The following is a 23,328-nucleotide window of genomic DNA, read 5'->3' on the forward strand; positions in this document are numbered from 1 at the left end:
TGTGAGAAAGTAGAAGAATAAATGAGCAGCAGCTCCAGCCCCTTCAAACAGAGTGGTTCCTCTTTAATCTCTTTATAAATGGAGCTTCTGAGGAAGGTTTGAAAGGATTCTACTGCTTTAAAACAAGAAGTTGGAAGTACTGTTGAAAAACTCAAGGAGCCAATGGTTTAACACACAGACAGTTTCTCCCCCGAAGGTGGCAGGATGCCGATTTCCCTGAGTGGCTGCATGTGTTGACAAAATGCAGGCATGTATATTCTCACTGTCCTGAGATGGCTGTTTCCTCCCCTAAAAGGTTTTATTCTTCTCTCTCACGCAGTACTTCAGACGATGGTATGAACGTGGGGATCTTGGATATTTTTGGATTCGAGAACTTTCAGAGAAATTCATTTGAGCAGCTCTGCATAAACATCGCCAATGAGCAAATCCAGTACTATTTCAATCAGCACGTTTTTGCTCTTGAGGAGGTAACAGTGAACTCTGAAGGCACTAGAGCTGGTGGGAAAGGTGCCTGCAGGCTGCTCAGGGTTTGAAGCAGAAACCCTGTTAGGTTAACAAGCCAAAGACTCCAAAGAAAAACCACTGTTGACTCAGCTTGGTGCTTTGTGACCATCTAGAGGGGTGGGAAGGAGGCGCAAGAGGGAGAGGATATGGGGATATACATGTGCATATAGCTGATTCACTTTGTTATACAGCAGAAACTAAAACAACATTGTAAAGCAATTATACTCCAATAAAGGTGTAAAAAAAAAAAAAAAAAAACCACTGGTGAGGCAGTCCTGTCAAAATAACTCAACAGTCTAAATTTAGTCTGGAAAAAAAGAGGTCTCGATTTCTGTGGAAAGGTACATTTCCTCCCTTGAGTGAAGCTGGTGACAAGCCAATTATTTAAATGTTGCTTCCAAACTGATTCATGTGCATTGCTCAGAATGCTACATTCTCTTCTGCTTCATTTAACTAAAAATATCTATGATCGTGACCAAAATGACACAGGATGATCTTGAACTCAGGACACAGGTTCTTGTTCTTAACTCCCAAACTGGCCATCCCCATCCCCCCTCTTGCACACCAGACCCCACAAGAAGTGGTTGGGTATCTTCAGGGAGGTATAAGAGATGTTCTTGGTTTTCTCAAAATGGAAATCTTTCCCCTGTTTAACGGTAAATAAAATAGGATGTGAAGCTAGTGGCCCCAAAGGCTAGGGGCCGTTCTCCTCCACCACAGCCTGTACTTCAACCCCAAGACTCTCCTGTATGAAGAGAGAGTATGTAGTTGCACAAACTAAACGTTCTGACCAAGCTCCTTGTTTTAATACAGGAGCGAGGACACAGAAACTACTATGATTAGATAAACACAAAGACATGGACTAAAAATACCAGTATTGGTTTTATCACTGGAACTGGATAAATCCGTATCGCACTCTTCTCCCCACTCGCTTGTACAAAACTAGACTTTATTTCAGTCCAGCTTCCTTCCATTTATCTTCCTGGGATATCTGGAGTTTTTCTAGTTTTTTAGTCTGAGATGATTCCTTTGCAGAATCCTTTGCAGAAGATAGAAATCTGCTTTCTTCCTGGTTTAAACCTTACTTGTCACTAAAATAAAAAATTTTCAGCTTCCCTTCCTTTCTACATCAGTTTCTCAATTCTGAGTCCCCAGGTCAGTGTTTGGGAGACAGAGAGCCATCCCTTCTCTTGCCACCTTCACCTGCCTACTGCAGAAGAGCCCTGTCCTACTCACATAATAAAATACACCCTGTTCAGCGTTGCCAGACACAAAAAGTGCAGGCAAACTGGTGGTACCTAGGCCAGTTTTGGGCTGGAGAGATTCACAATCTGTTTCCTTCCAGATGGAGTATCAGAATGAAGGCATTGACATGACACCCGTGGAGTATGAGGACAATCGCCCCCTCTTGGATATGTTCCTCCAGAAACCTCTGGGACTGCTTGCACTTTTGGATGAGGAAAGTAGGTTTCCCCAAGCAACGGACCAGACCCTGGTTGGTAGGTACCTTTTGGAAAAGGCATATACGTGCAGAAGAGAACTTGGCTACTGGGCTCACGTCATCAAATGAATGTGGTTTAAGGAATCTTTCCTGTGTATTTTGGCTACTCAGTGATTGTAAAAATATAGACCCTGCTCTTAATGAATTGAAATGTTCAGAACATGTCCTGGTAGAATTTGTGTGTTAAAGCAAACCCGTCACCATCTTTCAGACCTTGCTCACTTTCCTATTTCTGCAAATGGAAATACCTTTACCCTATGTCAATATCACTTTTTTCCACCTTCTGCTCCCTTATTTCCCATAACCAGTACTTGATTCCCCTCCTTTTTCATGTCCTTCTCTCGTATCTCCACATGGACGCCCAGCCATCTCTAGTCCAAGTTTGTACAGAAGCCCCTCCTGGTCTCCTGGGTTCCAGGCTCATATTCTCCCCCTCTACCCTGGACATCCCAGCTAATTTAGTCTTCCTAAAGCTGCCTTTTCATTAGGTTACCATTATCTATGAAGTGATGGTAAAACACCTCCTTCTGGCATTCAAGGCCCTCTGTGCTTTACCCCTATACCTACTGACCTACTCCTCCTTCTTTGTGAATCTTCAGTGTTGCACATGGTCCTGTCTCTCACTTACATTGTGAAATCCTTGGGCAACAAAGCCCCAACCCTTGCATCCCTTTACTAGTTAGCACAGTTCCTCACACAGAGTAGGTCGTCAGTCACAACAAAAGCAAAACTATTTGTAGAGGGAGGAACACGAAGTTTCAAGCCTTTTTCCCAGATGGAAACTTGATCTGTGGGAGAGATTCACTTCTAGGAGTTGAGATGGTCACCCTCAAGTGACTTCCTTTTATCTATAAAATTGTCACAAGTTGCCAAGAGGAGTATAAACCAGGGTTATTTGCCTTCCATGGAATATCTTCATAGTTCTAAAGCTAATTAGCTGGTCTCCTGGTGGCATCAGTGTTCATTCTAGGAGTTCTCAGAGCAGAGCATGATATCGTAGGGAACAGCCTGACACTAAAGACAACATGAAACAAGTAAATGAGAACTCAGTTGTAAATGCCCATCACATGGGGGAATCTTCCTCCATCACTGAACATACAAGAATAATATCATGCTACTCTGAAATTCCTTATTCTGGGTCATCATGGTTCGAGGAGCACACTTTTGTCTGAAGGACCAAATAGTTCACGTTGTAACTTTTAAACATGAAAATCCACACAGATAAATTTGAAGATAATCTCCGATGCAAATACGTCTGGAGGCCCAAAGGAATGGAGCTGTGCTTTGGCATTCAGCACTATGCTGGAAAGGTGAGACACGTCAGTTATTAAACCTGAACTTGACAAGGGGTAAGTGTCGACTGTACCCTGTTTGTGGCCCTTGCGAAATTGCTTGCAGATTCCTTTCTCCTTTTAATTCTTCGTGAATACCTGATCATAATTCCCAAACTTTCTCAGTGGTGGTGCTCACAGAAAGTAGCCCCTGGCAAAGAAGCACTTTCTCGCTGGGGTGACCCACAGAGCTGCCATCTGCTACTCACCTGAGGTTTGGCTTAGAAGTGACAGCTCTCCAGAGAGAAAACATATTATAGCTTTTGCAGCGTTTAGTGGTGAATGTTCACATTCAAAAGTCATTTAGAGATGTGTAGGTAATGGAGGAGGGTTAATATCACAGTGGGGCTCAATTTTTAGCACTTTGTAGCCCAAGTGTGTGTCTACAGGGCACCAAAAATGTCTAGATGAAAAGGAAAAAAAAAAAAACAACTCACTTCATCATCCAGATGTTAAGCTTTTACAACATTAACTGAAATTTCCATTTTTCACCCATTATGCCTAAGTCTCAATTTCAAGTTCCTGAAGCAAATTAGTGAGTGATTGGGGAAATTCTTTCCCCCTGTAGCCAACAATTCATTGTGCACGTTACTCTCAAAGGAGCGGCGTGAATTATGGCTAATTGGTTCCCGCAGGGTCTGCTGAGGCCCTGGGTCCAGAAAATGGATAGGAGTTCAATAAAAGGTATTTCTGATTATTTTGTTGATTTGAGACTTATTGAAATTATTTTTCACATTCACATCATGGCATGGAAATTAATTTTGCCTGACTGGAGGTTGGTTAAAAGGCAGTCTAATACAAGTGAAGAGGTGGTTTTTCCCTCCACATAATACATCATGGTATCTATTTTGGATCTTTGCTAGAAATTGCAATCCAGTTTTCGCTCTTAAAAACTTAATTTACCTTAGCATTGAAACCTGACTGCGTATGACATCTACCCTGATCCCCGTGTCCCCATTCTTCTCTGCTCTTCTGCCTTCCATTCCTGTCCCTTTTCTCACACCTCTCTTCCCATCTCTCTGTCCTTTGTCACCTATTTCCTACCCACCCCTCTTCTTCCCTCTTTCTCCCTCTTGTCCTTTCTTGACTTTAAAGGAAAAATAGGATCCTTTTCCTTCTGGGCTCTGTGTCTTTTCCTGAATTCATTTGTCACTCAACACTTATTTCATTGGAACATCCCTTAAAATTGCACTGACCTGGATCCCCTCTGTCCTGAGAACTGAGAACTGCTCAGAATCCCTGAGCCATCACTCAGGTGCCACGAGAACCTTGGGAAGAGTGAGGGTGCAGTGGTTGTGAGCGTGGAGCCAAACTGCCCAGGTTGGGATACCTGCCCACTGCTGGTGACACGTGTGACCGTGGGCACATTATTCAGCCTCTCTCTAAGCCTCTGTTTGCCCACAGTAAAACAGAGATAATAACAGTATGAACCTCATAGGATGGATGCTTCCCATATTGTGAGTGCCCGATACAATTATTCTGATGTGATATATCTTTGACAGGACTCTTCTTCAAAGAATAATTGAACAAGAGGTTAAGATAAACTGGCCTCTCAAAAATTACAATTCCCCCCCCCCTTATATGGTGGTCTGGGTTTAAAAGCATGGCTGTGTCAAGATGAATTCTATACAGAGGCTGATTAATTACTGACCTCGGACAATGTGCCCGTGTCGCCAGTGATGGGGATGGTATTGGCTCACTTGTGATTTACTATTCGTGTTGCAGGTATTATATGATGCTTCTGGGGTTCTTGAGAAAAACAGAGACACTCTCCCTGCCGATGTGGTTGTCATACTGAGGACATCGGAAAACCAGCTTCTTCAGCAACTCTTCTCAATCCCTTTGACCAAAACAGGTACTTGGAACCTCCCTGACAGCCCTGGGTCTGATGCTTTTACAAGCCCTGCTGGGGTTTTCCATTTCATGTCTAAATCCTGCCAGGGCTGCACTACTAACATTTTGAACTTTGAGCAGGTGTAAAGGTCTATTCAGCTAAGTTCAAGAAGAGGAAAGTGATTTTCTTTTGCATCTAATTGCACAGCATCAGCGTATATATATATATGTGTGTACACACACACACACACACACACACACACACACACTTTCTATAACATCACCTCTTAGACTTCTCATTTTCCCTGCCTGCTTCCTTCATTCTTCCATTTATAAAAATGTATGTTGGGAATTCCCTGGCAGTCCCGTGGTTAGAACTCCACACTTCCACTGCAGAGGGCACAGGTTCGGTCCCAGGTCAGGGAACTAAGATCCTGCAAGACACACAGTGCGTCCAATACAAAAATAAAATAAAATAAAATAAATAAAGCAGATGTTATTATCAATTTATGCTAAACACTCTAGGATGGTCTCAGTTTACCTAGAATTATTGGGAAGATTATTTCTATTTATGTATGATTTCAAGTAATGGGACTGGGACCAATCAAAGTCATCCAATCATGGGGTCCTCAGAGGTCACCTGGTCCAACTTCCCACCTAGTCATCGACCCCAGCCCACTGCTCTCCTAACCAACTTGGAACAGGTCTGTCACTGGCCTATGTACACAGCCTTTGTCTACTTACAGTCGGCCTCTGTGTAGTTGCTCGGTCGGTCCTCACGCAGGAGCAGGAAGCTGGAGCCAAAAACTGGAGCATCCTGGTCTTTGCTGTGCCACCAAGTAGATTCTAACTGGGTCAAGCTCCTTTGATTTATCTGGGATTCTTCTGCCTTTGGCTGGGCAGCAGACTCTATCTTCCCATAGCTCTCCTCTCAAGGGCTTTATGTTTTTGAGGCTATGCCTGGAAAGAGCTGCAAATATGCTTTTAAGAAAGGAGGCAGAGGAACCTCTTTATCATTGTTCATAATTTCTTTTTCTTTCCACATCCCTCGTGAAATTATTGGCAGTGTGTCTGGCATGGGGCCTCTGCGAGCTAAAAGAGTGTGGTTGCCAGGCCTGAATTTTAGCAGCGTGCAGAGGAATGAAAAGCTTGCTTAAGAAAAAAGTCATAATCTACAACGTTTTTTTCATCTTTACTTTGAAACCATGTTCTTAACTTTTTTCAGACACGCTCCTTTAAATGAAAATAGTAGAGTACCCATCAGAAGGCTGCCCTCCAGCTTCTTCTCCAGACCTCCACTGGGCACAGCCAGGACTTGATTCATTATCAGCTTCTGGGGGAGTGGGCAGCCGTGGGCACAGCCGTGGCTCCCTCACCAGACACTCAGGTGTATCGACTCACCAGCTAACTTGTGCGGAAGCAAAGACGGCCGTTTTTGACAGGAGATGTCCTCTTTGAAATAAAATATATCCAAGTGACTTGTTAGCTAGCATTTATACCCTCCCACAAATATGAGTAATGACTTGTCAAATCTGTTCACAACTTCGGAATTTCTAAATTTTCAACCTTTGGCAAAATAAAAACAACTTCACAGTCTAGGCCACTGGGTGGCGCTGTGCAAGAAGTCGGGCTCTGCAGCCAGCCTGCTGTTGCCCTTGATCACCTAAAAGCCGGGGAGGAAGAAGAACAAAGAGGTAGCCTCCCCTTCTTATTTTTGCTTTTCTCTGAAAGACCTTTCCTCCTGTCTTATAACTCTTTCTGCATCTTGCCTTAAAACTGCACCCCACATGACCTGGAGGAAACAAAAATGAAAACTAAGACTAGAACAAACATGTTTTCCGGACAAGCTTCCTTGTATTCCTGAGTTGTATATTATACATAATAATTTATTTTGAGATCCTTAACTTTCTCTTCTCCACTATACTTTTGAGTATAATTAAGAAGCCACAAATACACATCAAAACTAGTAAGCATGATTCTGTTTTCTTTTTCTGAAATTATTCATGGAAAAATACCTTCAATTAACAAACATTTATAGAAGAGCTGCTAATAATAAAGCACTGTATAGGCAGTAAAGGGGAATATAGACACAAAGATAATGTGGCTTTGCCCTAAAAGCAACTGGAACTTTTTTTTTTTTAAATACTTAATTTAATTTTATTTATTTTTTATACAGCAGGTTCTTATTAGTCATCAATTTTATACACATCAGTGTATACATGTCAATCCCAATCGCCCAATTCAGCACACCACCACCCCCACGCCCCCACGGCTTTCCCCCCTTGGTGTCCATACGTTTGTTCTCTACGTCTGTGTCTCAACTTCTGCCCTGCAAACTGGTTCATCTGTACCATTTTTCTAGGTTCCACATACATGTGTTAATATACGATATTTGGTTTTCTCTTTCTGACTTACTTCACTCTGTATGACACTCTCTAGATCCATCCACCTCTCAACAAATGACCCAATTTCGTTCCTTTTTATGGCTGAGTAACATTCCATTCTATATATGTACCACAACTTCTTTATCCATTCGTCTGTCGATGGGCATTTAGGTTGCTTCCATGACCTGGCTATTGTAAATAGTGCTGCAATGAACATTGGGGTGCATGTGTCTTTTTGAATTATGGTTTTCTCTGGGTATGTGCCCAGTAGTGGGATTGGTGGATCATATGGTAATTCTATTCTTAATTTTTAAGGAACCTCCATACTGTTCTCCATAGTGGCTGTATCAATTTACATTCCCACCAACAGTGCAAGAGAGTTCCCTTTTCTCCACACCCTCTCCAGCATTTGTAGTTTGTAGATTTTCTGATGATGCCCATACTAACTGGTGTGAGGTGATACCTCGCTGTAGTTTTGATTTGCATTTCTCTAATAATTAGTGATGTTGAGCAGCTTTTCATGTGCCTCTTGGCCATCTGTATGTCTTCTTTGGAGAAATGTCTATTTAGGTCTTCTGCCCATTTTTGGATTGGGTTGTTTGTTTTTTTAATATTAAGCTGCATGAGCTGTTTATATATTTTGGAGATTAATCCTTTGTCCGTTGATTCGTTTGCAAATATTTTCTCCCATTCTGAGGGTTGTCTTTTCGTCTTGTTTATGGTTTCCTTTGCTGTGCAAAAGCTTTGAAGTTTCATTAGGTCCCATTTGTTTATTTTGTTTTTATTTCCATTACTCTAGGAGGTGGATCAAAAAAGATCTTGCTGTGATTTATGTCAAAGAGTGTTCTTCCTATGTTTTCCTCTAAGAGTTTCCAGTGTCCAGTCTTACATTTAGGTCTCAAATCCATTTTGAGTTTATTTTTGTGTATGGTGTTAGGGAGTGTTCTAATTTAACTCTTTTACATGTAGCTGTCCAGTTTTCCCAGCACCACTTATTGAAGAGACTGTCTTTTCTCCATTGTATGTCCTTGCCTCCTTTGTCATAGATTAGTTGACCATAGGTGCTTGGGTTTATCTCTGGGCTTTCTATCTTGTTCCATTGCTGTATGTTTCTGTTTTTGTGCCAGTACCATATTGTCTTGATGACTGTAGCTTTGCAGTATAGTCTGAAGTCAGGGAGTCTGATTCCTCCAACTCTGTTTTTTTCCCTCAAGGCTGCTTTGGCTATTCGGGGTCTTTTGTGTCTCCATACAAATTTTAAGATTTTTTGTTCTAGTTCGTAAAAAATGCCATTGGTACTTTGATGGGGATTGCATTGAATCTGTAGATTGCTTTGGGTAGTATAGTCATTTTCACAATGTTGATTCTTCCAATCCAAGAACATGGTCTATCTCTCCATCTGTTGGTATCATCTGTAATTTCTTTCATCAGTGTCTTATAGTTTTCTGCATACAGGTCTTTTGTCTCCCTAGGTATGTTTATTCCTAGGTATTTGATTCATTTTGTTGCAGTGGTAAATGGGAGTGTTTCCTTAATTTCTCTTTCAGATTTTTCATCATTAGTGTATAGGAATGCAAGAGATTTCTGTGCATTAATTTTGTATGCTGCAACTTTACCAAATTCATTGATTAGCTCTAGTAGTTTTCTGGTAGCATCTTTAGGATTCTCTATGTATAGTATCATGTCATCTGCAAACAGTGACAGTTTTACTTCTTCTTTTCGGATTTGTATTCCTTTTATTTCTTTTTCTTCTCTGATTGCCATGGCTAAGACTTCCAAAACTATGTTGAATAATAGTGGTGAGAGTGGACATCCTTGTCTTGTTCCTGATCTTAAAGGAAATGCTTTCAGTTTTTCACCATTGAGAATGATGTTTGCTGTGGGTTTGTCGTATATGGCCTTTATTATGTTGAGGTAGGTTCCCTCTATGCCCACTTTCTGGAGAGTTTTTATCATAAATGGGTGTTGAATTTTGTCAAAAGCTTTTTCTGCATCTATTGAGATGATCATATGGTTTTTATTCTTCAATTTGTTAATATAGTGTATCACATTGATTGATTTGTGTATATTGAAGAATCCTTGCATCCCTGGGATGAATTCCACTTGATCATGGTGTATGATCCTTTTAATGTGTTGTTGGATTCTGTTTGCTACTATTTTGTTGAGGATTTTTGCATCTATATTCATCAGTGATATTGGCCTGTAATTTTCTTTTTTTGTAGTATCTTTGTCTGGTTTTGGTATCAGGGTGATGGTAGCCTCATAGAATGAGTTTGGGAGTGTTCCTTCCTCTGCAGTTTTTTGGAAGAGTTTGAGAAGGATGGGTGTTAGCTCTTCTCTAAATGTTTGATAGAATTCACCTGTGAAGCCATCTGGTCCTGGACTTTTGTTTGTTGGAAAATTTTTAATCACAGTTTCAATTTCAATACTTGTGATTGGTCTGTTCATATTTTCTACTTCTTCCTGGTTCAGTCTTGGAAGGTTATACCTTTCTAAGTATTTGTCCTTTTCTTCCAGGTTGTCCATTTTACTGGCATAGAGTTGCTTGTAGTAGTCTCTTAGGATGCTTTGTATTTCTGCGGTGTCTGTTGTAATTTCTCCTTTTTCATTTCTAATTTTATTGATTTGAGTCCTCTCCCTCTTTTTCTTGATGAGTCTGGCTAATGGTTTATCAATTTTGTTTATCTTCTCAAAGAACCAGCTTTTAGTTTTATTGATCTTTGCTATTGCTTTCTTTGTTTCTATTTCATTTATTTCTTCGCTGACCTTTATGATTTCTTTCCTTCTGCTAACTTTGTGTTTTGTTTGTTCTTCTTTCTCTAGTTCCTTTAGGTGTAAGGTTAGATTGTTTTTCTGAGATTTTTCTTGTTTCTTGAAGTAGGCTTGTATAGCTATAAGCTTCCTTCTTAGAATGGCTTTTGCTGCATCCCATAGGTTTTGGATCGCCGTGTTTTCATTGTCATTTGTCTCAAGGTATTTTTTGATTTCCTCTTTGATTTCTTCAGTGATCTCTTGGTTTTTTAGTAACGTATTGTTTAGCCTCCACGTGTTTGTGTTTTTTACGTTCTTTTCCCTGTAATTCATTTCTAATCTCATAGCGTTGTTGTCAGAAAAGATGCTTGATATGATTTCAGTTTTCTTAAATTTGCCGAGGCTTGATTTTGTGACCCAAGATGTGATTTATCCTGGAGAATGTTCCATGCACACTTGAGAAGAAAGTGTAATCTGCTGTTTTTGGATGGAATGTCCTATAAATATCAATTAAATCTATCTGGTCTATTGTGTCATTTAAAGCTTCTGTTTCCTTATTTATTTTCATTTTGGATGATCTGTCCATTGGTGTAAGTGAGGTGTTAAAGTCCCCCACTATTATTGTGTTACTGTCGATTTCCACTTTTATAGCTGTTAGCAGTTGCCTTATGTATTGAGGTGCTCCTATGTTGGGTGCATATATATTTATAATTGTTATATCTTCTTCTTGGATTGATCCCTTGATCATTATGTAGTGTCCTTCCTTGTCTCTTGTAACATTCTTTATTTTAAAGTCTGTTTTATCTGATATGAGTATTGCTACTCCAGCTTTCTTTTGATTTCCATTTGCATGGAATATCTTTTTCCATGCCCTCACTTTCAGTCTGTATGTGTCCCTAGGTCTGAAGTGGGTCTCTTGTAGACAGAATATATATGGGTTTTGGTTTTGTATCCATTCAGCAATGGATGGATCTGTGTCTTTTGGTTGGAGCATTTAATTCATTCACGTTTAAGGTAATTATCGATATGTATGTTCCTGTGACCATTGTCTTAATTGTTTTGGGTTTGTTTTTGTAGATCCTTTTCTTCCCTTGTGTTTCCCACTTAGAGAAATTCCTTTAGCATTTGTTGTAGAGCTGCTTTGGTGGTGCTGAATTCTCTTAGCTTTTGCTTGTCTGTAAAGCTTTTGATTTCTCCATCAAATCTGAATGAGATCCTTGCTGGGTAGAGTAATATTGGTTGTAGGTTCTTTCCTTTCATCACTTTAAGTATGTCATGCCACTCTGTTCTGGCTTGTAGAGTTTCTGCTGAAACATCAGCTGTTAACCTTATGGGAGTTCCCTTGCATGTTATTTGTCATTTTTCCCTTGCTGCTTTCAATAATTTTTCTTTGTCTTTAATTCTTGCCAATTTGATTACTATGTGTCTCGGTGTGATTCTCCTTGGGTTTATCCTGTATGGGACTCTCTGCACTTCCTGGACTTGGGTGGCTATTTCCTTTCCCATGTTAGGGAAGTTTTCGACTATAATCTCTTCAAATATTTTCTCTGGTCCTTTCTCTCTCTCTCGTCTCCTTCTGGGACCCCTATAATGTGAATGTTGTTGCGTTTAATGTTGTCCCAGAGGTCTCTTAGGCTGTCTTCATTTCTTTTCATTCTGTTTTTCTTTATTCTGTTCTGCAGCAGTGAATTCCACCATTCTGTCTTCCAGGTCACTTATCCGTTCTTCTGCCTCAGTTATTCTGCTATTGATTCCTTCTAGTGTAGTTTTCATTTCAGTTATTGTATTGTTCATCTCTGTTTGTTTGTTCTTTAATTCTTCTAGGTCTTTGTTAAACATTTCTTGCATCTTCTTGATCTTTGTCTCCATTCTTTTTCCAAGGTCCTGGATCATCTTCACTATCATTATTCTGAATTCTTTTTCTGGAAGGTTGCCTATCTCCCCTTCATTTAGTTGTTTTTCTGGGGTTTTATCTTGTTCCTTCATCTGGTACATAGCCCTCTGCCTTTCATCTTGTCTGTCTTTCTGTGAATGTGGTTTTTGTTCCACAGGCTGCAGGATTGTAGTTCTTCTTGCTTCTGCTGTCTGCCCTCTGGTGGATGCGGCTATCTAAGATGCTTGTCCAACTGGAACTTTCTTTTACCATCACTTTCCATTTAGAATTGGGCACTAATTTATCTCCTTATGCCGATATTTGCCTTCAGACTTCAGTTTTAAAAGAGACTGTGTGTCCTATGTTGAAGGTCAGAATATTAATTAAGCTTCTAAAGGTTAAAATTTCCACATTCTATATTTTTTGGTTTTATTATATTATAACCTTTTTAAATTATTATTAATTAATTTATTTATTTTTGACTGCGTTGGGTCTTCATTGTTGTGCATGGGCTTTCTCTAGTTGCGATGAGCAGGGACTACTCTTCATTGCTGTGTGCAGGCTTCTCATTGTGGTGGCTTCTCTTTGTTGCGGAGCACGGGCTCTAGGCGTGCAGGCTTCAGTAGTTGTGGTGCACGGGCTTAGTTGCTCCGTGGCATGTGGGATCGATCTTCCTGGACCAGGGCTCAAACCCGTGACCCTTGCATTGGCAGGCAGATTCTTAACTGCTGCGCCACCAGGGAAGTCCCTGTATTACAGCCTTTGAAAGTGGGAAAGCCTGGACAGAAATAGGTTGTATTGTTTTTGCTAAAAATGCAAATACTTGTTTCCAGCACATACCCTTTAGGAAGGGCAGTGTAGCTGTCCATCTCAGCATTGTGGTTGGAAGCAAGGTCCCACGCATCCTAGCATTTTGGAAAAGAATATGCTAATATTTTCAGCGCATGGGAAACAATTTTCTTGGTTATTTAAATTTTTATTTATCCTGCTTCAAACCCTTAAATACTTAAACAGGGCACTAGTTCAGTGAGCATACATATTATGGACAATTACTTTACAAATTTCTTTTAGGGGATGAACTACAGAGAGGAAGGAGAAAGGTCAAAGTTGGGAAACCTTGGAGGCTATTAACCCCCAACTTTAAAAAGAGGTCCAGTGTTGGGCTCCTCGATTTCGAGAGGAGAGGCCCCTAAGGGATGTTGGCAATGCTCTGGCTCCTGGTCTTGGTGGTGGCTGCATAGATTTTGCTCTGTAATATTCATTGTGCTGTACATTTATATTTTGTACACTTTATACACATGCAATCTATTTCACAATAATACTTCTTTTCCCCGAAGGATAGAGAAGAATCTTAAAACGCAAAGAAGAACTTTAAATTTCTTTATCTAAGGTGTCCTGTCCAGTTAAGTTCAAGTGTCCTGGTAGCCAGACTCCTGCTCTCCTTTGCTTTCAAACACAGGCATCAGGGAGCCTCCGGCTGACATTCCTTGAAAAAAGTCAGCCTCCTCTCGTGGACTGCTGGGTGGGTGACAATCCCTTCCTTGGTGGATATCAAATAGAAGTATTGTCCCTTGGTTTAATCTCTTATCAAGGTTAAGAGGATTAACCTCTGAATATGTTTGTGTAAAACTGTAATATAAAATCAGAGAGAGTAATCCAGTTGGCATTTTCAAGTTTCCTGTTCCCACCTTCCTGTTCACGTTCTACATCCCCAAACACTGAAAAGGGTGAAAAACGTGGAGCATGAGCTCTTGGGTCCAGGGTGGTCAGCTTCTCCCAGGGTGCTGCAGCTCCCTTCCCAGCAGCCGTTTCTGCTGGCGCCCAGCTGTGCCTGGTGGTGGAAACACCTCTCTCTGCCTGAAGGGTGTGTCCTCGTTCTGAGATGCCCAGTGACCATCAGGGAAACGGAGGCAGCTGCAGTCCGGACGGATCCTCTCTGTTCCCCTCTCTGCTTTTGCGACCACTCTTTGACCACTTCAGACACGTCAAAATTTTCTTTGTAATCCTTCCTATTAATAGGAGATTCTCTGAAGACTTTATATGTGAAAATTTGATGTGGCAGCAACACTGCCTTCCAACCCTTCAGCTGGGACTTTTCAAACTGAATGATGGAGGTAGAAAAACATTAAAAGGAAAGATGTTATAACAAGGTTTCATGACCTATTTTCCTGTTGGGGGAATGTTCCACTTGCTACAAGTAAACTAGAGAAGAGTTCAAAAGGATCAGGGGAGGAAAGAGAAGAGGAGGTTTCAAAAGGAGCTTGAAAAATCCATTTCTGTCTTTGAATCGTGAATTCTGACTTCCAAATAGGAGTGTGGGGTTTTAAAGGAGTTAGGAACTTGAGAGAAACTAGAGAAAACAAGAGTACCACGGAGGGGATATTCTCTGATCCTCAAAGTCCAGTTTTGCTTCAGAATCTGGAACTGAATTTTGTCTCTGTTGCCCTCTTCTGTCTGAGGACTCTCAGGTTTCTCCCTTGGAATTTGATTTGCAGTAAAAATCAACAGTAAACTTTCTCTGTCTTGACTTCCGTTGGTTCCCCTTTTTATTTAGATGGGGAGTGGAGGCAAGACGAGTCCCCACCCTGTAACTGCAAAGCTCTGTAACACCTTCACTGCCAAAATCCTTGCTGTGGATGGTCTGGTCCTGATTCTGTAACTCCCCAAATTAACGGCGAGGATGCCTTTTTGTAACCATCTCTAAGAGTTTTCATTTTCCACTGATGGCTGCGCCTGCATCCCGGCAGCTCAGCACACGAGTCTGGCAAGCTGAGCTGACTCTGAGTGATAGAGTTCCAGGTCACAGACACGGGCAGTGCTCCGCTCTTCCTGAGAGGGAGAGGGCGAGTGAGCCAACTCTGTCAGCGAGTCTGCGAGTCAGTGCCTCCTTGTACAGAGGCCTGCCTCTTTCTTCTAATTTGGGAGTGCATCTCAGTCAACAACCAATATGTATTTATCATCTTTCTAGATCTGGTGCCTTCTAGAAGGAATAAAAGAAAATCCCAGCCAGAATAGTCAGTGACAGATAAACAGAGCCAAATCCTAAAATGTTTAAGGGATGCACAACAGGCATGTGAATCAATAAATGGGGGCAATATAAGCACTGTATCTATACAAGTAAAAATATCAGTAGAAGGAAAAGTCATGGAAATATCATGGTTCAATGTGGAGAAAGTTTTTTTAACTAAGAAAGGTTTCTTGGAAGAGTTTTTTTTTTTTTTTTTAATAGGAGACTAGAGAAAAATTGAATGTAAAGCCTGGTGTAATGAGGCATTCTACGCCAGGGTCTACAGCCCTGGAAAGGAGAGGGACGTGGAAGTGGGATGAGTAAGTGAACAGGACAGGGAGGAAAGGACTCAGGGAAGAGGGAGGGAAGCAGGATGGATAAATGATGATGGGCTCCCGATGCTGATCCGAAATGCTAGGGGTGGTCAGCATGGGCTCCTGAAGGGAACAGCCTCAGGGTGAGAAAGAAAAACTTGAACAGGGTGTTAAAGACTAACTAGAGAGAACCAGGTCCTATCTCCAAATATGGTCACCTTCTTAGATACTGGGCATTAGGACTTCAACATATGAATTCGATTGGGGAGGGGGGGGACTACAGTTCAGCCCCTAACAGATCCCTAATTGCTGAGGGAGCTGTTCCATATGAGCCCCCTTACCAGGGGGGCATATGGGGCCACCGCCTTTCCCCATAAAGCCCAGGGACTGTTGTGTCCAGCCAGAGAGGGTTTGCAGCCTCACCCAGTCTGAGAAAGAGAGCTCGGCCCTCGCCTTTTTCCTTCCTCCCCCTCCCACGCCAGAGCAGCTAGCGCAGAGCAGAGGGGTGGGAGAGAAGACTGCTTCAGGCCATGATGGTATCAATCCAGCCTGGAGGGAAAGGAACAGTGGGAAAAAGAGCTTTGACTTGAGATGATATTAAAGGTTAAAAATAAGAAAGAATCTTCAAAACCAAAAGTAATCTTTAATAACAGAAAATATCTGAAAATCTGTGAAATGGGCTGAAACATAGTTAATGGAGCTGCCATCCTCACAGAAAGGTGAGGGGTCAGCAGGGGTGGGGAAGTTACAGGAAAAAGTGGAACTGTTTCTTGTTTATCCCGGGTGAACTGAGATGCCTCATTATGCTGATTTCATGCTCCAGGCACAGCAGAGAACCACAAAGCTTTCTGTAGGTGTGACCCTGGGAGGCTGGCAGATTCCATCACTAGCTGAGGATTCCTCCCTGCACCAGCCCAGAGTGGGTGAGAGTCAGATTCTTGTCTCAGGAACAGAGCAAATGACACCAAGGGTTACTCAGAAATAGTGGAAATAGCAAATGTTAATCACATGGGCTCCTCATCTCCAACAACCTACCATCAGAGCTGTGCAGTTCAGTACTTTGGGCTACCCAGCTGTGCAGTTGTGCCTCATGCAACCATCTTGTCTACTTGGGAAGACTGTAAGCTTCATGAGAACAAAGACCATGTCTTCTATTTCATTTATATACAGAAAATACAGTCACGACTGTTCACAGTACTTCACTGCTCCATGCCATTACACATGTTATTTATTTATTTTTTTTATAGCTACTTTATTTATTTATTTATTTATTTTTGGCTGTGTTGGGTCTTCGGTTCGTGCGAGGGCTTTCTCTAGTTGCGGCAAGCGGGGGCCACTCTTCATCGCGGTGCGGAGACCGCTCTTCATCGCGGTGCGCGGGCCTCTCACTATCACGGCCCCTCCCGTTGCGGGGCACAGGCTCCAGACGCGCAGGCTCAGTAGTTGTGGCTCACGGGCCCAGCCGCTCCGCGGCATGTGGGATCCTCCCAGACCAGGGCTCGAACCCGCGTCCCCTGCATTAGCAGGCAGATTCTCAACCACTGCGCCACCAGGGAAGCCCCATTACACATGTTAATTCTGCTCTGAGATTACTTCTGTCCGCTGCTCCCACCCTCATCACCACACCTTCCATCCCTGCCCCTTCCCTGCCTCCTAATCCTTTTTTCTTCCTCCAAAACTCAGCCCTAGCATCACCTCCTCCAGGAAGTTCTTGGTCTGGGTTGGATGAAATCCCTGGCGCCACTGGGGTGTAAGTTCCATGAGGACAGGATTTTGTCCATTCAGTAGGATCCTCTCTCTAGCTCCTGGAGAGGCGCCTGGCACATACGAGGTGCTCAGGAGAGTCTGTCTTTTCAGGCAGGGAGTGTACTTTGTGAACGGAATTTCCTTGTGGTCTTGAGAGCACTTGAAATGTATTTGGGTCATCCTGATTTATGGTGCTGGCTGGGAGCCCACCAGCATGAGAGATTTATTTCAACAAGTTGTGAAATCCAGAGCTCCACCTAGAACTCCATATTCTGAATCTGGAGAGACACGCGTGAAGCCCTATTAGGACTCAGATGCCAGAGAAGCGCAGATAGAATCGCAGCTACATCTCTAGCATTTGAGATTGATTGCCGGCCCCCTTCCTGGTGGATTGGACAGGGTGCGCTTTCCCAGAAGCAAACAGCACATGCACGTGCTGTAAGTACTTTGCTGGGAAGCACGAGATCCGTGTACTTGCTCAGAAACGTGGGGACCCTGGGGACTCTGGGTGCCCGTGTGGTCACACTCCCTTCTATTACTGCCACAGCCAACTGGGAGGACCAGCCAAGAGACCTCTGCTGCCTCTGTGAGGTTCCATGGGGAGCAGTGTCCCCCTTCTGCCCTTTGACAGGCTGGAGCGGAAGGCAGAGGGTCCTGGCAACTGCTGGACCGTCCGGGGAGAAACTGCACACCTTCCCGCATCTCCCTTTGTTAACGGTTTTCAGCCCTTGTCTAGAAGAATCTTTGATTTTCTTTGCTAGGCTTGTTGAGGACAAAGTGTATGTGTGGTGTGGTTGTGAGGCAAGAGATCATCTCTTGAAATTCTTGCTTTGATTTGTTTTTTCGAATCCCTGAATGCCTGTAGGTTTTGAGTTTGTATTCTCCAGGGGCTGGGTTTTTTTTTTGCTTATTTGTCTTTTGATTCAAATGTAAGAAGCTTAAATGTTTCTTTCCTTTTAAAATGTCTACCTGCAGTTTCTTCCACCCAGTCAACTGTGGCGGAATAAAGAGCCCTGGCCTATAAGTCAGGAGACAGGCTGAGTTTGACCTGGGTTGGTACTTTGCACCCAACGGGTTTAATTCCGTTTTCTGAACTAGCTTCCCATCTGCAAAGTGAGGGCTTTGCGTGAAGAAGAACCTCTCAAGTAGAAGGAAGCTTAAGGTCAAACAGACCAACCTCTAGTAATCCCTAGGCCAGACTTTCAGTCTGGATTTACTGTGGTTTGAAAGCTCTCACTGGCTCTCTGTCATTCATTGGTCTATTGCACCATGCTGTCCAGTGTGATATAAAATGTTCTATTCATCACATTTTCAAAAGTAAAAAGAAGCAGGTTGTCTTAGACCATTGGGCTGCTATAACACAATACCACAGACTGGATGGCAGTAAACAACAGAAATTTATTTCTCACCATTCTGGAGGCTGGGAAGTTCAAGATCAAGGCACCAACAGATTTGATGCCTGGTGAGGGACCATTTCCTGGTCCATAGTTGGCTGTCTTTTCACTGTGTCCTCAGATGGCAGAAGGGTCAAGGGAGCTCTCAGGGGTCTCTTTTATTAGGACACTAATCCCATTGATAAGGGCTCTGCCTTTATGAATCAATTAACTCCCAAAGGCCTTACCTCTGAATACCATCACATTGGGGGTTAGGATTTAGCATATGAATTTGTAGGGGGTGGGGAACACAAACATTTAGTCTACAGCACAGACAACATTAATTTTACTAATATATCTTTACTCAACATATCAAAAATATTATCATTCAACAAGTAATCAACATAAAAATTATTGAGATATCTTACCTTTTTTCTTTTTTTAAACTAAGTCTTTGAAATCTGGTGTGTATTTTTTACTTACAGCACATCTAGTTCGGACTAACCACATTTCATGTGTTCTGCAGCTACCACGTTGAATAACGCAGTGGCTACAGAGAATCGCTGCCCTAGCCACAGATGTGCCTCATTCCTGCTCTCAAAGAGAATTGCAGAAATGCCAAAGAGCCCTTCTTGCTGGTCCTTCCAAAAAAAATAAATTCTTGTTTCTTCATAAAATAATATTTTACTGCATTCAGACTTCAGCCTATTTCCCAGTATGTGAGAAAAGTCAGTGTTCTGGATTTGCAGAGTTCCAGCACAAGCTTGTTGAAAGTTCCCTTGGCTCTCTTTGCAGAGATAGAAAGGTCCCATATCATCAGTATCAAGAGCAATGTTTTCCCAAGTGTGTTTCATGAAGCTCTAGGTTTGTGCGATGTGATGAAGTGTGAGGTAAAGAAGAGATTTCCATGGTCAAAAAGCATGGGGAATACTAGGTATGAAATTCCATAAGCATCTTTACTGCAGAAATCAAGAGATGGCTCTCCTGTACAGGGCTTCTGAAACCAGTAAGATGCTTTTTTGCGAAAAGCATCTTGAGGGTCAAGAGTCAAGTGGGACTTACTGAGGCATTGCTGATCAGAACATTTTCTCCCTGAGTCTTTCTTTTCCAGGGCAGTCTTCCAGTATGGATCTTAAATCCATTTCCAAAAGTTCTTCATGCTTTCCTAGCTCTAGGGACCCTGTTGCTGCTGTGTCCTTGAAAGACAAAAACTAAAATAACCTTCACTAATGAGTTGTAATAATGGCTCTAATTTGGGAAAGTATCTGTTATGAATTAGATCCACTATCTTTCCTCAACACATTTTAATACTTTTTTCATAGCTCCTAAATGTGACAGTGAATGTACATTTTATTTTTAAGCGGCAGTACAGTTGAGGGCCATTTTATTTTATTTCTTTAATGATCTTGTCAAGTACAACAAATATGGCAGCTTTGATTTTTCAAATGGTCAGAAATGCAAGAAAAACAAATTCTGCTTCTCTCGCCAGAATCCTTCTTATTCATAGAGAAGAAATATGTTCCCATTTAAGATGAAAGGTTCTTTGCATTTATTTCATAGCTCATATTGAGGAAAAGTCTCAAGGCCATTTACGGTTTATTAATTCATCCCACTACAAAATCTCTTTATCATGGGGCTTTCAGGTCATCCTCCTCCCCTCCCCACCTTACTAAAAGGTAACTCCAGGCACTTCAAATAAAGTGAATTAGAAACAAAGCCATCATAATTATAATCTCTCTACTTAGAAATGGATCACAACTTAATGCTTTTTTCCCCAGGAATTTGGGTCATGTTAATAAAAACTATTTTTCTCTTTAGAACACAAGACCAGCTTCTAACAGTCTGGTCCATATGTTAGAAGCATATAAAAGTTAATCATTTTGCTCTGGTGCCAGCGTGTTGTGTGCGAAGAGAAGCTGTAAACCACAGCTGTGTGGAGTAACAATTGTGAACTTTACTGGCTCGCACATGTGAGATGTCAGTAAACTAAATAAAATGTCACTTAACTTTACTGGAGAGTTGGAAGTGGGAGAGGAGCGCTAAGATTTTATTAAGGTTTGCATTTAGTAGAGTGGGTCCATTCTTTACGTTTCACAAGGATAGTTCAAGTTACACAAAACCCAGATCAACTGTTTTCCAGATGATTAGGTTTGGCTTAGCCACAAGGATAGTGATTGCTGGGTAATCAATGGGAACTGTGTGCTGTTCACCTGGTTTGGTATGTAAATGACTAAAAAATTCAGACATCATCTAAAATCAGTTGGGTTCAATCAGTTTGATCAGGCAGCAGTCCCCTCAGTTACTCAGTGGTTTCCTTTGAATGTGGCCAGAAACCCTGAAACAACCACAGAATCTTTAATTAGGCCATCCTAGTTGATGGACCCTCTCAACATCACTGCTCAGTGCTCTGCACAGCAGATATCTGACCTTGGGCTGTAGGCTTGTGTACTCTTTGCCGCCATTTCCTTTCTTGGTGAACTGGGGACACGGCTCACAGTGTTGTATTAAATAATTCATTCTATACACAGCATAGTATCTACTACATTGTAAACATTCAATAAATGTTAGTATTTAAGTATTGTTAACTCTTTGCTGATCTGGAGCAGAGGGACAAATACAGGGCAAAATAAGTGGATTTCTACATGTATTTCCTTATCTCTGATGAATTGTTTTAAAAGACAGTAGATAATATTATACAGTACTGTGGGTTCTCCTCCCTCCCTCCTTTCTTCCTTCCTTCCTTCCTTCCTTCCTTCCTTCCTTCCTTCATCTCTTTCTTTTGAGAGTTTGTGATTTCTTTGTTTTAAAAATAGTACCTTAAGAATATAGACAGGAAAGAATAAATTACACCCTCAAACCTTAAATCTTCAGTTTATTTACTTTCTTTTCTAGTCATTCAACCCAACATTTAATGAGTTCTAGGCAATAGAAAATTGGATAGTCTATAAAACTCTGATTAACCGAAACCCCTAATTAATAACATTTTATAAATCTCAAAATACATGCTGAAGAGAAGGTCACTAACCTGAGTCAAGTGATTTAGCTTAAACTAAAACTCCGTGGCCAACTAGGACCTCTAGGGGCTCCACGTGGCTCTAATCAAATCCCCTAGACCAGCAACATCTACATCTCCACTCGCCACTGAAACTCTGTTAACTATAAATTTAACGGGAACACTTTATTCCCAAAACTCAATAAACATTCATCCAGCCTTCTGGATGATGAAACCCAGATACTTAGAAGGCAAGTAACTCATTCAAGCCCTCCTAACAAGTAAGTGACAGAGCTGAGACAAACCCCAGGTGGTTCGACCCTAGAACTCACAATCTTAACCACTTCACCTCTGCAATCCAGGCCTCAAATAGCTTGAGCAAAGATTCTGAAATATGAAGGGAGAGTGGTATGGCCAGAGACCAGCAAAAAGTTTAGGGTACGTGGAGGGAAGTGAGGTGAGCTGGGGCTTGCTCCTAGAAGGGCATTGGATGTCATGTTAAATAAAATTTAATGCCACACAATTTATTCCTTCACTCATTCATTCACGTATATTTATTGAGTGCCTACTATGTGCTAGGTTAATTATGCTAAACACTAGCTATAAAGTGGTAGATAGAATGGACTTAGTGTCTGCCCTAATGGAGCTTAGATTCCAGTGAAGAGTCACAGACACAGTGTTAATTAGCTTCATGGGTAGCTTTCAGTGTCACATCAAGGAACATCTAGGCATTCTCTAGAAATATTTAAATCCTAAATCTATTTCATTCAGGCTTATTACTCATCCATGGTGCTATTGAATACACTAACTCTGTAGAATGGTTCACAGTCAGTTGCTATTTCTTTGGAATAATGAGCAATAGTGTTCTTGGATGACTGAAAGAAGAATCTGTGATACTGAAGTTTTCCAAGAGATGGTAGATATGATCCATCTATAGAAGGCAAGGATCTACTGTATCTAAAATAGATAACTAATAAGGACCTACTGTATAGCACAGGGAATTCTACTCAATATTCTGTAATAACCTATATGGGAAAAGAATCAGAAAAAGAATGGAGATATATATATATATCTCCATTCTATATATATATATAACTGATTCACTTTGCTGTACATCTAAAACTAACACAACATTGTAAGTCAACTATACTCCAATAAAATTTTTTTTAAAAAAGAAGGCAAGGGTAGAAATCATCTTAAATGTTGTTCTGGTACATTGGAGCATCTTCAATAAACTTTTTTTTTTTTCAGCATCTACTATATGTAGGGCACTTCACAAATCTTCTAGCAGGTGCTAAAGAAATATTTTTTGAATTAATGAATGGGAATAGAAATTCTTAGTGCCTGACTTCAGAGACCATGTGACCTATATAAGGAAACAAAGCATTTCTAAAGATAAATACCAATAGAAGGTAAAATATTTGCATTGATTTAAAAGGACTCAAAAGGGCTCAGACACAAGTGCACTAAATAACTGCAGCCTCTAGAATTAGCACAGAATTGTGATGCTTGTAGAGTTCCTTCATCAGAGGAATCTTTTTTGTTGGCCTTTATTCTCAATAGGGTCTATTCTTTAGAAGAAAAATCAGTAATTAATTGCATCCCAAGTCTGCAGGATAAGACTTTAATTTAGGAAGATTTGGAAATCAAGCAGTTATTCTGGATGCTATGCCACAATTCTATAAAGCCAAGTTCTCAAAAAAGCAATGTCTATACTTA

General features: G+C 41.3%; 1 protein-coding gene across 1 annotated transcript in view; it reads left to right on the plus strand.

Annotated features, from left to right (window-relative positions):
- MYO3B (myosin IIIB) overlaps nucleotides 1–23,328 on the plus strand; it is a 108,807-nt gene that overhangs the window by 18,784 nt on the left and 66,695 nt on the right. Inside the window, exons 8-11 of the mRNA XM_057550943.1 lie at nucleotides 320–467; nucleotides 1,850–1,967; nucleotides 3,227–3,315; nucleotides 5,062–5,191. Of these exons, the coding sequence (XP_057406926.1) occupies nucleotides 320–467; nucleotides 1,850–1,967; nucleotides 3,227–3,315; nucleotides 5,062–5,191 (485 nt within the window). The remainder of the gene's footprint in view (nucleotides 1–319; nucleotides 468–1,849; nucleotides 1,968–3,226; nucleotides 3,316–5,061; nucleotides 5,192–23,328) is intronic.

This window comes from Balaenoptera acutorostrata, chromosome 8, assembly GCF_949987535.1.
Source record: "Balaenoptera acutorostrata chromosome 8, mBalAcu1.1, whole genome shotgun sequence".
In the NCBI taxonomy this organism is placed as follows: domain Eukaryota; kingdom Metazoa; phylum Chordata; class Mammalia; order Artiodactyla; family Balaenopteridae; genus Balaenoptera; species Balaenoptera acutorostrata.